Below are 14,523 nucleotides of genomic sequence, written 5' to 3' on the forward strand. Positions count from 1 at the left end.
AGAATATTTATGTACTTAACTTGAACGATGGATGGTAAAGTGTAATGAAAACGTAAACGAGGTAACGTCGACGACTTGTACATCTAGTCTCAAGTTTGGAACGAAATATCGCGAGCTCTGGACCGAATCGCCCAACTAAAAAAATAAATAAACATGGTAACCGTTATGTCTCAAAGCCGAAGGACTAATGTTGCTCTATTGAAAGAAAGAAATTTCGAATTCTATATTTGATTAACCATTTAGTAATTTCTTGCCATAATGTTAAACGAAACTTGTTCAATAAGTGCATGCATGGATATACGCGCGCATTAGTCTCTCCACGCCAATGCCGTGTTTGATTCCTGATACTAGAGTTGGAATAGGGGCAAGCATCCATAATCTGTCCAAATTGATAATTATATGATTGGAAACATTTTCAGATCATCGCGATGTTCGAAAAATATGTTTCATGATCGCCATCTTATTATGTGCGATCATACTCTTCATGCATGTGATCTAGGGTGTTCATAAAAAACAGATAATTAACTTAAGATCTAGCTAATAAATTTGCTAAATGGGCACCAATCTAACAACTTAAATATAATTTCAAGTTACAGGGTTACACAGGATCCACCAAAATAAACCAAATCCACGATATATTGTTTCAAAGAATTCTGTCCCGCAGTCGATTTTTAGGAAGTGTAGCGAATTTCAAATGACTATTTTCCCATTTAGTGTTATACTTTGGGGATCGATTTTTTATCCACTTGGTCCGAAATATCATAACAGGGACCAAAATTTATTCGCAACACATATTTTACATTCAAAGAATTCACGTACTCGATCGTTAGTAAACAACGAAAATTTTGATAGAATTTGCTTCCAACGATATATAGTTGGAAACCAGTTTCCAGCAGCAGACATATTGTAATTATTCTCACAAAAATAAATCATGGAATCAAACATAATTCCATGTCAGTAACAAATAAAACTTGAGAACATATATATTCCACTCACAATGCACGTAGTTAACTAATCCAGGTTGAAAACACATTAGACATAGTTTGGTGTAGCGTTTGGTGGTGTTGGTGCTGAGGCCACACGTCTCCCCCTTTCAGATCGACTATTTTCAGCGAATTTCAGACTATTTTGATGCATCCCTTCCTGCTTCTCCTCCTCGGTATAGTCCGCCGAATAATAGTTTTCTTCGGTGTGCTTGACGTTCTTCGAAGCTGGAAGAAACATGCTACCCCATTGTGGGAAGTGCACCAATGCGATGGGAAGAGTGCAGGCAATTATCATTAACCCCATATTTCTGAGCCCTACTGATGTGTCGTGGCTCGTAAAAAACAGCAGTTGTGTTAAGCCAGAGCCAAAGTTTCCTCCAGCTCCTGTCATGCCAGATATTATGCCTAATGATCTCCTTGAAATGAAGGGGACTATACCGAAAGTTGCTCCACAGGCGGCCTGGGCACCGACAGAGAATATGATCATATGAGTAATGGCGACAGAAAGGGAATCTGCCTCTCCTAGAAGTGCACAGAACACTCCTCCCATTGTTTGTAGGGTCCATAGGGTCCAGAGCCTGCCTCTCATCCCGAATCTTCGTGCTGCAACATCCGATGCATATCCGCCGAATGGGCGAGCGACCAGGTTAGCCATGCCAAATGTGGCTGCTATGATTCCGGCAGTATGGAGCTGTAGGTCAAATCTGTCGTAGAAGTACTCCGCGATGACATTATCGGTGGACAGCTCAACTCCCATGGAGTATCCATAGAGGAGTACAAAAATCCAGGTCCTGTAATTGGTGACAGCGTAGCGAAACACCTTCCAGAATTGATCTTTCGCAACTTCCCCCCTTTTCTGCAAAGTACTTAGGTTTCCATCGGGTAAATCTTGGCCCAGAGTCATCACCAAAATACCCATAATCACATGAAGCCACCCTGGAACGAAGAATGCGATCCTCCAGGCTGTAAATGGAGTGGATCCCGCCTTCTTGATTATCTCATACAGCACAGGCATCAGCAGCTGCGTCGCACCGCCTCCCATGTTCCCCCATCCTGCTGCTGTCCCATTTACGAGTCCGATAATCTTGGTATTGAACATAGTACTCATCCAGTACTGGCAAGAGACGAAGGTGGCCAGGGAAAACCCGATCATGAAACGAACCGCCACATACCCACCAGCCGATGAGACGAAAGACATGCAAAATACAGTCGGGGCAGTCAGCATTACCAGAAAAGCGCAGCCGTAACGTGGTCCGAGAAGATCGCAGACCGCACCCATCACAAGCCTAGAGAAAATACTTCCTGAAACCGAGGCGACCCCGGCATTTCCGATGTCTCCTTTCGTCAGGTTCAGGTTGTCCCGGATGATGGGCACCAGGGGAGCAGCTGCGAATGTGGACACGAAACAGGTGAAGAAAGAAATCCAGGACAGGTGAAAAGTCCTCATGTGAGGATTGGCAAAAGAAAAGAGCTTGAATTTCTTGGCCTTGTGCTCGGAGTCAACCGGCAAATCGAACTTGGCCGTGGTATCAGTAGGCACCATCGGGGACGCCACTGAGAATGCGAGCACAGGCTCCCTGCCGGTAACTCCATGCATGGAGCTTCCGGGAGACCCTTCAATATCTGCCATTTTTTTTATCAAGAAATGTTACCAAATTTGAAGTGGGTTAATTAATGACTATTACTGGTGTAGGTTTATGAATTTATAGCTAGGATTTATATAGTGAGAGGGGTTGACATTTTTGATGAGCCAGTGGAGTATCCCAATGGTTGCACGACGTAATACCGTGATTTGTTTAATTAAGAAGAATCCATTCTCCGCATATCTGAAGTGTTAACCTTATCGTATATCCCAAAGGATCATTCACCAATTCAACGGGACCCTGGAATCTTTAACTATATATTTTTCCCTTAGTTTTTCTTATTAAAGAATCAAAATAAAATATAGAGCAGGTCTCGTGTGACACAATCTCACGAATTTTTATCTGTGAAACGGGTCAACTCTACCGATATTCACAAGTAAAAAGTAGTACTCTTAGCATAAAAAATAATATTTTTTCATTGATGACCCAAATAAGATATATGTCTCACAAAATACCGTCTCACATGAATTTTTGCTTAAATTACATTGTTGCGACCATTTGGTAATCGATCATTTACTTTGTGTTAATTCAATGTAATGCATGTCTACTTAAAAAAAAACATCAAAGTCTTATTTACTCATTTATATCTCCAAAAATGGACCAGAGGATCATTTAAAACATGTCTAAAATATGTAGTCGGATTGTGTTTGTCGATGAAAAATAATTAAAATTAAAAAATACATGACAAAAATCAAAATTTGACAAATATAAGATCAAAATCGCAAAGAATTAAATATATTTTTTTGTTAAAAAATAAAAAATATTAAAATCTGTCCACCAAATTTTATATCCGTATGATAATGAAAATCCCGATTACTTGAGTGATGTAACTTGTAAGTCAATGAAGCGTAGCTATGTGAGTTGGCTTGGAGTCGGCATTTGGCCCTTCTCCTCTCCTATGGGAGCTATGATTGGAACTAATTTAACTTCAAATAATCCTCCAAATTGCAAGGTCAAATGTTAAAAGTCGGCTATGTGTGCGACTTTGGGGCACCATTACCAAATAATCATAAATCAAATATTTTAAATTAACCTTTCAAATTCTTTGAGAGATTTGTTTCCAAAATTAATGATAATTTATGCTTCGTGTTAGAATTGGATTTTATTAAAATCAGTGAATTATTGGAGTCTTTGTTTCTTGATTTTATTTCCAAGATTGAAAAGTCGAGGATTTTTTTAATATTTATAAAATATCCTTGTCATGATAAGTGTTGATGATGGGATAATTAGCTGGATGAAGATAAAGAGATGATTCATTCTGTTGAAGGGAATATTCAAAATTGAATCGTTTCATTACAATAATTAATTAATTAATATAGACAACACACTTATATAATTAACACATACAACAAAGCCTTGCCTGTATGTAGACATACATATATCTATAAATAGAGTTTTGATGTTGCGAGTATCCACTGTGATCACCTATATAAACGTTCGCATATTGAATGTACATAATATTACTTACCTCAGTCTGTATTCACATAGATACCCACGATGAGTTATATGTGTGTGTGTAAGTGAACTGATTAGGTACAAAGCAAGCGTAGTGAATAAATGCAAGATGTATTTTGGTCTGAATTTTTATCGTCTATATGTATTCTCAATCCAATCAAATACGAGGAGAAGATGAATTTTTTTCAATAAAATGATTTTTTAGTAAATTAAAACTAACATAAAAAAAGTCAAATATAAACTCTAACCACTATATATATTTAGATTATTAAAAGAAAATATTAAAAAGTTCAATTGATTGGACATCAAATAGACAACAAATTAAAACTTTAAAGAGTTATTACATAGTGTAGTGTAGTCCTTGTAGAAAGTAAGATAGATTCTTTGGAAAAGTTAGGCGGTGACGTAATAAAAGAGACAAAAAATCGAGGTATGCTAATTTTTTGTCTTTGTAATTAGCATTTTTTGTTTTGTTAATGGTGAATTTATATTTTTAGTTATATAACTGCATATTTTTTTTATTTTTAATATTATTACGATGAATTTTCATTTTTAATCTTATAACAAATGTGTTGTTTTTTATTTTTTGTGGCTTAATATATGTTGTTTTTCATTTTTGGTCATTTAAATTCAGTCCAAAAAAAGTTAAAAAAAAAGTATATTATATAGCTAAAAATGAAAATTCATTGTATCATGAACAAAAACGAAAAATAAATACAAATTAGAGAACTAAAATACAAATTCATTGTTAACATGACCACAAATGGAAAAACTGAAAATTACATGACCAAACTGTATTTTTCCCCAAGGATAAGTATGGTTACTAGAAAACATTTTGATCGAGAAAGATTTTTATTTACTTTTGAGTCAAATAAAATATCGAACAAAACCGAAACAATTAACTAAATAGAAAGATAACTCGATTAAAAAAAAAATTTGTAGAGACTGTGATTATTAATGCAATTCTTTCTGGAAAAATCGATCATTCTACCCAAACTAGTTCCATCAAACATGGAGATGATTTTTGTAACTTGCAATTTTCAATGTTTTTCGTTTTAGACTGCTAATCTGGTATAAGGGTTATATTTAGAATTTCCTATGTTAAAATTATAGCTAGTGCTCGATCTTGCACACAAAAAATAAAAATGTTGTTTGTCAAATACTATGGTACACTATAGTTGACGATGATCTTGCAACTCACGTATTTTAAATCGTGAATCAGCTAATCACCATATTTTGACAGCTTGTGGAAAATTTTTGTTCTCCAATATATGTTTTTTAGGAAAGAAAATTTAGTATGTTTTAATCTTTTCAGTCTCCCCCACACTTATAAAAATGGCAATATTACCATATATTCGGAATCAGATCAAGACAAGCTTATCCAATTTAAAACTATATTGGAATTTTCAAATAATCAAGTTTTTCACGAAATCGTAATCTTTTCTATAATTAATAATAATCATGGCCGTAATAGTAGATTGTTTAAAATATTTAATAATTACCGTTAAAGTCGACATTTTTTTCCATTCATGACTCGCGTGTATTTTTTAAGGCGTGAAATGAAGTCGACGAGTCTCACTCTCGACTATAATTTTTAGCCCTTTATCTCGAAAATTATGTTGATAATAATTTAAACATAATATTCTTAAATTAAATTAAGAACTTTAAGTGCCCGTGAAAGATTATGCGATTACGTATCAATATTACTGTTAATTTTAATGAGTTGACTTTTTGATTAATAATCATTTATATATTAAATATTAATTTTTACTTGGAGTGTACTCTTGTCGCTTACGTACAGATGGTTTGAACGAGGGTACTGTTGTTTTTCTCCCAAATGCACAAAAATAATAATAAAATTTGAAGGGTTGTTGTATGACATAAAAATACTGTGTAATAAAGTGATGGTGTGTTTCCAGACTTAAATGTTTGGTACGATGTTATAACATCTGATTATGGGTGAGAAAAAATATCAAAATTTCGGTATACCGAGATTATTGTATCGAAAAAATATCGAATTTTCGGTATATCGAAGATTTCGATATGGTACGGTAACAATACCGAATTTTTCCGTACGTTAACAGTATGCAATTTGAAAATTTCGATATATACCAGAATATCGAAATACCGAAAATATATATAATATTTAAAACAATAAATTTATAAAATTTTAAAAATATAAGGTTTTTTCGATATAAAACGGTATATACCGATACTGTACCGAAATTTTTGGTATACCGTACAATTTCGGTATAATTGGTATACTTGTTATACGTACCGAATTTCGGTACAGTATCGATATGAATTTTCTTATGCCGTAATTTTCGGTACGATGTATAGTATATAATTTTCGGTATGTTATGATACGATATACCACCCCTGCACCTAACACAACATGAAACGGAAGTATTCAACACACAAAACTTTTTAGGGGTTTCATGAATCAAGCTTCTGGAAATAAAAAAAAAACGAGATAAAACGTCGAGGTCAAGATGACATTAAGCATTACAAGCTTAAACATGATCAATCGACACTTGAGCATAAAAAAACATTTTGATTTTTAATATAATTTTGATTATATCAAGCCAAATAACAGATAAAGTAATGTATAAATACAGTAAATTTAACACTAAATACATAAATTTTATATTGGAGGGGAATTTATGAGCTCAAGGTTTTTTCAAGGAAATAATTTCAAATGATTTTAGAAACAAGCTAAAATTATAATATTTTATTTTATTAAATATAATAATTTTTTCTGTAATATTTTTGAACTAAAAAGGTTCTTTTAGCATTATGAAACCTTGATAAATATTAAATTTGTGTACTTGCATTTAACACAAATATCCATTTACTATATTTTGCTTGTACGCAAGTTTGCACACATAAATTTGACTTTTCTGCAAAAGGTTGCTAAACACTTGGTAATTATATATACATGCAACAATAATTTGACAAAATTAAATAATATAATTTCCATTATATTATTTAATTTTCAAGTACGGGTAGGGACACCAGTCCAGGGATAAATTAATATAGAAGCAACTAATCAACAGCTTGTTGAAAATAAGTCGATGGTCGACCACATGATCAAAAACTTGATAGTAAAAGCCCCTTCATCCACATATAGCAATAGGTACATGGTTTTATCAGATTTTGGCTTCTTGTGTTACACTCACCAGTCATATATATTTGTTTCGGATCAATTTATGACTTGTCATGAAATCGTTTGTACCACTACCTTGATGCTTGTTTTAGGTCATTAGAGTGACTTGTTCAACAAGAATACCAGTGGTGTTTCACTTCTGGCCTCAAACATTTGTGGCTGCTGCAAGTATATTCTTTCCTAAAGAACTCCTTACCCAAAACATGGTGATTATGCTAAACTTATGTCAAATTTTGGTTGACCTCTTCCAACAACGCCTCAACCAAAACATAGTGTTTATGCTAAACTCATGCAAATGGCCCATCAGACTTGCTTTGTTCGCAGATGGAAGCAAAACCCATAAATATCATCAACGTTTCTAATTCCAAACTGAGAATGTGCTCGATTCACCCCTCTTGCTACTAGCAAGATATATTTTAACAAACGTCCTTAATTTAAATTTTATACATTTATATTTCAGGGGTTGGTCTTTAAAATATCGAGTCTTGACCCTCAAAATTTTATAACCATATCATCTGAATTATTGCCCCCTTTTTATGCATCAAAAGAATACGAATTTGGTACAAACAAAACGTTCTAAGAGAAGATCCAATGCAAAATATTGGCTTGATATACAAGCAGAAAAGATGGAGGAAATTTCCATGTTCCAAGAATTAATTTATTCGGAAAGAATAAGGTCAAGTTGCTGCTCCAGACAGGACAGACTACAGATTGTAGATTAACAGGTCGTTAATGGCTTTGGATTTGTGACCTGTTCAACGGAATAGATTAGAATGATATTATAGAAATCAAGAATTAGAGCAATATCTGAATGGAAATTAAATAAAAGGGTAATTGATGATGAAATGTGTGTGGGGCTAGAAATTACCATTCGATCAATTGCTATAATCATCTGATAACTCCAAATGTTCATGTTGATCTGACTGCCATTTCTTCTTCTTTTTTGTCCTAAATATTGGGCAGTCTGGAAGAAAAAGGGTGGACCAGTGACTATGAGAGCTGTCGGACTTCCTCAAATACAAAAGAATTTCAAATAGCACGCACAAACTTTTATCTTTCAAAGTATATTAAACCATCCTCAACTAAACTTCTAGTCCCGTTTCTGCATGGGATATCTGTCTAGACATATATAGTCCATGATAACAGTTTTGAACTTGGTGGTGTTATAAAAATGGTTGTCCAAATTGGTTTCCAGGAATTGATATGAAGTTGGAACTTACCTCCTTCAGGATATATGGAATTGTAGTGAACCTCCGCCCAAAAACTCAAGAAGATAACTGCAGAAGAAACAGAACCCGGAAAAGAAGATTGAAAAATGAAAGAAATAAACAATGGCAGGATCGATACTGCAACATAGTGAAGATACTACCTGGGCAAAACAATATAAACTCAATTATACATTTCACATGTAGGAACTTCATATAAGAATAATGTACCTCTTTCAGACTTTTGGATACTAGGAAGAATCTCAATGTAGCACGTGTCCTTGAACGATGTTATCACAAATATTTTTACACCATACTGCAGCAAAACAATACAAGTGAATTACTAAATTGAGAGATGGCTTCCGCCCTTAGCTCATGTATGATATTGCAGATCCTCAGGGCAATTTGCATTGTGTCCCCTGTTTTTGAAAAAGGTACGTATTCTTCAATGATTTATGGAACTTTTTCGCATCGTTTTTAAAAATACAGGGAGATTTATGCTTTTTTTCCCTTTTTCAAATGAGGTTTTTTCTGTGATTTCTGAAAACACAGGAAGCAGTCCTCACTTAAAAGTGTGGACCTACCACAACAAAAAAGAAGCCTTTACCCGTAAGTCTAGACTATCAAACTTAAATAACCATGTTGGGAGGTATCTGCCTAAATTGTAGTTTCCATTGTCATTCATAACCCATAAACATATTTTCCCATTTAGATCACAAACGCTAGGACGTTTTAGTAAATTTGTAAAATAGGCAACAAAAGAACAGCATTTTTCAGTATTTCCTATTTTACCATTCTTTACAGTTTATATGTGCTAGAATATCAAGTAAATCTCACATGTCACCATAAAACCAAACTGGGATAAATCTAATCTTATTATCATCACGACTTTTTTTTTTAATACTTGCGTATATGGCTAGCTTATTAGCATCCATGGCAAGGTTCTTCAAAACAGAAACATACATATAATAGTTTAGTGCAAGGAAACTTGTCATCCGTGAAGGTGATTAACAAGATAGAAAAAGGCACTATTTTCTGTAAACTTTTTTGCAGATTCAAATTTTATGTTGTATCATGCTAAGAATAAAGCATCACGACAATAACGACTCAAGGAAAGAGAAACAAGAAATCTTACTGAATCCGCAGCTGCTTGCAGAGTGACGTGATCACCCCACTCTCCACTCCTAATATCCATGAGCATAAAGTCAGGGGTCAGTCAAATAGGAACAGAAGATAGTTATCTAATATCATGTACAGAGATATACTTGGACATCTTTTTCAGGTAGGGTTCATAAGCCATGGATACATATCCCTCGTATATCTCTGGGCAAGACCTTAGCTGGAAGTCCAATTGTTGCAGCAAATGAAATATCACTTCAAACAAAAGCACACTACAGTTTCAAGAAGAAAGGAAGCAAGTAGTCAAAAAGCACCAACCTGATTTACAACTTGTTGTCTGACGAATTTGTGATGCTCTGGAGTACGATAAAATTGGTCTGACAGAGCTCGAAACTGGGGACAAAAGTTCATTCAGTTATTCATGTCTGGCATCTAAATGCCACTTCGTAAAAGTAGCTGAACATTGGCTAAGGAAGAAACTGACCTGGCAGTTACCATCGCCTTGAACCTTGAACTCTACCAGCTCATACACCTGTAATCTAGCGGAGATAACATTGCATCCGTCAGCATTTGCAAAACGAACTGAATAACATTAATCTGTAACCTAAAAATGTCATCCCGATAAGTTATCTGAGATACTTTACTATTTTTTTCTTTGACAAGCAAATAAGAAACAAGCTACTGCAAAGACACTCTACCAGACTCGTGTTATCAAGAATAATCTTTGTGATCTCCTACCAAAGCTAAGAGGAATGTCTCAATTGTATTATCAAAATTTATAAACAGCCCATTTCTAATTTAGTCTTCACCAACCATTTCTGTCTTTGAAAAAATAGAATCGAAGAAACAGATGTACATTTCAAAGACACTGCCTGCACAAAAGCTGTTGTTGCGAACACTTGTATGCCGAGTTTGGTAGTGATGTGGTCAAATGAAAGAGAAAACTCTAGCACCATTCAAATTGAGCACACATCCATCCAGTATTAGGCGCATGAGAGTACTTTTTTGTGCATGAGAGCCTCATGTTAAGTGATAAATCTCAATACCTGTCCAGAAGCCTTTGATGATCTAAAGTTGCTTCATCAATGGAGGGTATTTCACCATTAATTCTTGGAATATGCTGCACAGATGTGACCATGGGAACACAGAGACATATCAGTTTCCAGTTCTTTGTATTTGCAATCAAGTAAGCATAGCATGAACAAGCATATCTGACTTAGAGTGGTCCATAAATGAAATCCTGGCACAAAACTAAGGAAATTAATGACTAAGATCAGATTTTCATCAATGATACCTTGATTAGAAGCAATGCATTATTATTGAACCAACACATACATCCATTCAAGTAAAGGCTTTGTTTTTTCAATTTAGACTTATTGTATAAATTATGCACTGCCTTTAGATGCGCAGTCCATCAGTAGAAAGTTGACATACTTCACCGAACGATAGAGAATAAATAACAAAATTGAAAAGCTAAATGAAATTTGTTGTACGTTCTAACACTTCGAAGCTGAAGCAAAGTGCACGAGAATGTGAAGAACTCAGACTGACTGATAAAGTTCCTAGGTGAGCAGTCGAGATGTAAGTAAATTGCTGCAGATGTCAAAGACTGGGGAAGCAACTAACACCAAGCTGCATCCCTAAGAAGCATTCCGCATATAAGACACTCGTTTAATTCGAAATGTCCATATGTTATAAAATGTATCATGTCAAACAAGTTGCCAAGTCACATGATTTTCAAGGTTTATCATTAAACAAAAACGGACATTCATCAACTCAAAAGGAATATGAATTCCCACATAAATTCAGAATACTTTAACAGAGCTACACTTACTGGTATAGGAACCATCTGGTTCAGTCTTTTTCCCACTTCACCATCCAAAGAGTACCCATCCATTAGTTCTAATGAGTATAACCACTCCTCCCCGCAATATGTTTCTTCTCCCGGGCTAGAACATGAAGCCGAAATCCCCAAATCAGTTTCTACTTCACGGTGATTGTCATTTCCTAGTAGTCGTAAAAGAAATTAGTGCAACTAAATAGGGTGACATGAAATCTTTTCTACAAGTCATCGGGTAATTAGGGCAGCTATATTAACAAAGAAAGTAGACATTTTGAATATCTCTTGTACTTTCAATTTCGAAGTTGTAGCTTCCCAACGATTGAGGAAACCAATCCTGAGAGCAGTACGAAGTTTGTGCCAGTTGTACTCCTTCTTGGAAAGGCTTGATTGGTTCAGTTACTGAAAGTTGAGATAATTCTTCATGAAGACAGTTCACAGTTATAAGCTCCCGATTTCCTGCATTACTGCAGTCAGCATTGTCGTGATATCCTTTTGAGTAATACCCTGGATAATAGTCCGCGTCATGTTGCACGAGGGAACCACAATATCCACAATTAGAATATGGATCACCATCGAACAGCTGAAGACCCCAACGGACAACATCAGGATCTTGTTCATAGGTAATCATTTTGAATAATAAAATATTTGTAATGAGAATGAGCCTGCATCCAGCAACCTTGATTTAATCAGGAAAATACACCATATATCTCCACAAGAGTGATAAGACAACATATACCACTGTCCTTTATTGACTACCTAAGTAGATATAAAATACATGGAAAAGGTCACATTGCAAATCAGCATGACAACTGCAATAAAAATGAGCATTGACTAGATCTATTCCTCTGATACAAAAACCTCAGCCAAAAACATTAAACATGGGTATCCGTAGGCCCCAAAATTCATAAAGAAAAGAAGCACATGAGCATTTAAAGCATACTGTTAAATTGTTAATAGTTGCAAAGCAACCCATTTATTAGCAGTATCGTACGGAAGTCCATCTAGCTAAATACTCCATTGCTCTGAATCATTCAATAATATCCAAACAGTATGAACTTGAAATGATAGAATCATCCAATGACTTTCATTATATGCAAAATCACGTCCACCAAGAAAAAGGTGAAGTACCAAAAAAGCTTAACATTTCGACCCAAACTAAATCTCAAAACTCCTCCTCCTTTGATTACATTTAATTTAGTAACTTACCTGACTTGAAGCAAAATCTCAAAAGGGAAAAAGGGATCAATTTTGAAATTTCGTAGCACATTTGATCTATACTCGGATCAAACAGCAACGTACGGACGTGAAACCAACTATTTCATCCGATCGCTGGTGTACACAGCATCAAATCAATCAACATAAATCAAATAAACATACAAGAACAAGATCAACGTACATGCACTATATGAAAATTAAAAAAAAAAACCAACCTTGAGTTCTCGAAACTCTAGACCATATCTGAAATTGCCGTTTTTGCTCACCACACTCGTTGTACGTAGATACACTTGTTATATGCACGCAAATTATGCAGCTTCGGGACTCCACAGAGTGAGAAGATGGGAATCGAAAGGGAGATGAATGGTTGATAATAATTGGTATTCATTTATGGAGAAGTAATGGGAATGATTCTCCGTGAAAGTTTTCATGTGAACGTATCTATCTGTTTGGGAGTGACAAAGACGGAAAACTCAATAGTGCATGAAGGAATATGATTTAAAAAAATACTAATTTTTTTAATTGAAATTAATAATAATAAATAATAACTAATATAATAATAAAACATATGTAAGAGAGGAACAAGACTCATTTCCTCAAGTCTAAGAGTAGGTCTCTTGTGAGACGATCTCACAAATATTTATCGACGATCTCACAAATATTTATCTGTGAGACGGATCAACCCTACCGATATTCCAAATAAAAAGTAATACTTTTTCATGGATGACCTAAATAAGATATATGTATCACAAAATACGACATGTGAGACCGTCTCACACAATTTTTGTCCAAATCTAAACTCCCCGGAATGTGATCAGACGAAAGGCCTCCACAAACTATCGTGTATCCGTGACGAATAAGATACTACGTTATTTGAGGTATCTGTGTTATCTGATCTATCCTATTTATAATAAAATATAATATTTTTTTGTATAAAAATTAATATTTTTTATAAATGACTTAAATAAATTATCAGTTTCACGAAAAATTTGTGTATGAATATTGGTAAGAAATTATTTAATAATGATTTACATAGAGAATAAAATCCGGTTTTGGTGGCCCCTACGATTGAAAGACACTTTAATTCAAGTTTTGTTCCAAAAAATCCAAAGCATGGACACACATGAGCATGCTACACTTAATTTTTTGAATTGAGAATCTAAGATAAATTTATTAATTTAAAAACTTTCAAAACTCAAAAATAATAAAATATAACAACATATTAAAATAAATTTGATAAATATATTTATTTAAGGCCTCTGATTTTCACTGCTTCATGTAAAATGGTTAGTTAGTAATTTTAGCTAATAAAAGTTAAGTTTCATTTATGAATCTAATTATACACAAAACTAAGTAATTTCTGATTATCGTTTGTGATGAGTGAAACTAAAACATAAAATTAACTCGAAATTAAAGTGATCAGTCTAAATTTTTCCACATTTAAAGAGTCATAAATGTATTTTAATTATTTTTGGAATAAAAAATATATTTGGATTGAAATAGATTTAAAGTAAATTGACTTTGACTTAGAATGGTGGGGGGGGGGGAGAGTATATATCGGGAGACGAGTAAGGAAAAAAGAAAACAAAGAAAGCGGACAATGGAATGGGAATCTAAACTCTGCTCTCATTTTTCAGAAGCTGTTGTTATCAAACTGACGGCGATTCCCCTTTCGTTGTCCTTTTACCCTCTCTCACTTGTCCCTTATTATTATTATTATTATTATTGTTGATTAAAACATATAAAATTTATAATTAAAATTGAATTTTAAAAAATAATATCATATGTTTGAGTACGGGGATCTCACGTATATATATAATTTTGGTCAGTCCGTGAAATTGTACCACACCTGCAAATTATTTTGATAGAATAAAAAATTATTTTATTTCGT

The 14,523-nt window shown here is 34.2% G+C and overlaps 2 protein-coding genes across 3 annotated transcripts; both read right to left on the reverse strand.

The window, feature by feature from the left end:
• Positions 1–809: 809 nt before the first annotated feature.
• Positions 810–2,662, reverse strand: LOC142525028 (high-affinity nitrate transporter 2.1-like). The gene has a single exon (XM_075629200.1). The coding sequence runs from the start codon at positions 2,614–2,616 to the stop codon at positions 1,033–1,035; it is 1,584 nt and encodes a 527-aa protein (XP_075485315.1). The 5' UTR covers positions 2,617–2,662; the 3' UTR covers positions 810–1,032.
• A 5,280-nt stretch (positions 2,663–7,942) lies between these two features.
• LOC142525033 (OVARIAN TUMOR DOMAIN-containing deubiquitinating enzyme 12-like) lies at positions 7,943–13,077 on the reverse strand. 2 transcript variants are annotated; one of them, XM_075629213.1, is made up of 13 exons: positions 12,848–13,077; positions 12,624–12,746; positions 11,706–12,079; positions 11,409–11,581; positions 10,621–10,694; positions 10,059–10,113; positions 9,893–9,967; positions 9,721–9,794; positions 9,591–9,639; positions 8,687–8,771; positions 8,471–8,527; positions 8,119–8,214; positions 7,943–8,001 (listed from the first exon to the last, which is right to left on the reverse strand). In XM_075629213.1, exons 3-12 carry the CDS (start codon positions 12,043–12,045, stop codon positions 8,126–8,128), a joined length of 1,071 nt encoding a protein of 356 aa, XP_075485328.1. In that variant the 5' UTR covers positions 12,046–12,079; positions 12,624–12,746; positions 12,848–13,077; the 3' UTR covers positions 7,943–8,001; positions 8,119–8,125. The 2 variants fall into 2 exon arrangements, with proteins under 2 accessions (XP_075485328.1, XP_075485320.1); XM_075629205.1 differs by lacking the exon at positions 12,624–12,746 and having other exon boundaries at positions 12,848–13,076.
• Between the last annotated feature and the right edge of the window lie 1,446 nt (positions 13,078–14,523).

This window comes from Primulina tabacum, chromosome 2 (genome assembly GCF_025594145.1).
Source record: "Primulina tabacum isolate GXHZ01 chromosome 2, ASM2559414v2, whole genome shotgun sequence".
Lineage (NCBI taxonomy): Eukaryota > Viridiplantae > Streptophyta > Magnoliopsida > Lamiales > Gesneriaceae > Primulina > Primulina tabacum.

Excerpts from the sequence above, each read along its gene's own strand:
- LOC142525033 (XM_075629213.1), bottom strand. The coding sequence starts at position 12,045 with ATGATTACCTATGAACAAGATCCTGATGTTGTCCGTTGGGGTCTTCAG. Across the intron at positions 9,795-9,892 it reads GACAACAAGTTGTAAATCAG|CTAAGGTCTTGCCCAGAGAT; the intron begins GTTGGTGCTTTT and ends TTGGACTTCCAG. Across the intron at positions 8,772-9,590 it reads TGCAAGCAGCTGCGGATTCA|TATGGTGTAAAAATATTTGT; the intron begins GTAAGATTTCTT and ends GTTTTGCTGCAG.
- LOC142525028 (XM_075629200.1), bottom strand. The coding sequence starts at position 2,616 with ATGGCAGATATTGAAGGGTCTCCCGGAAGCTCCATGCATGGAGTTACC.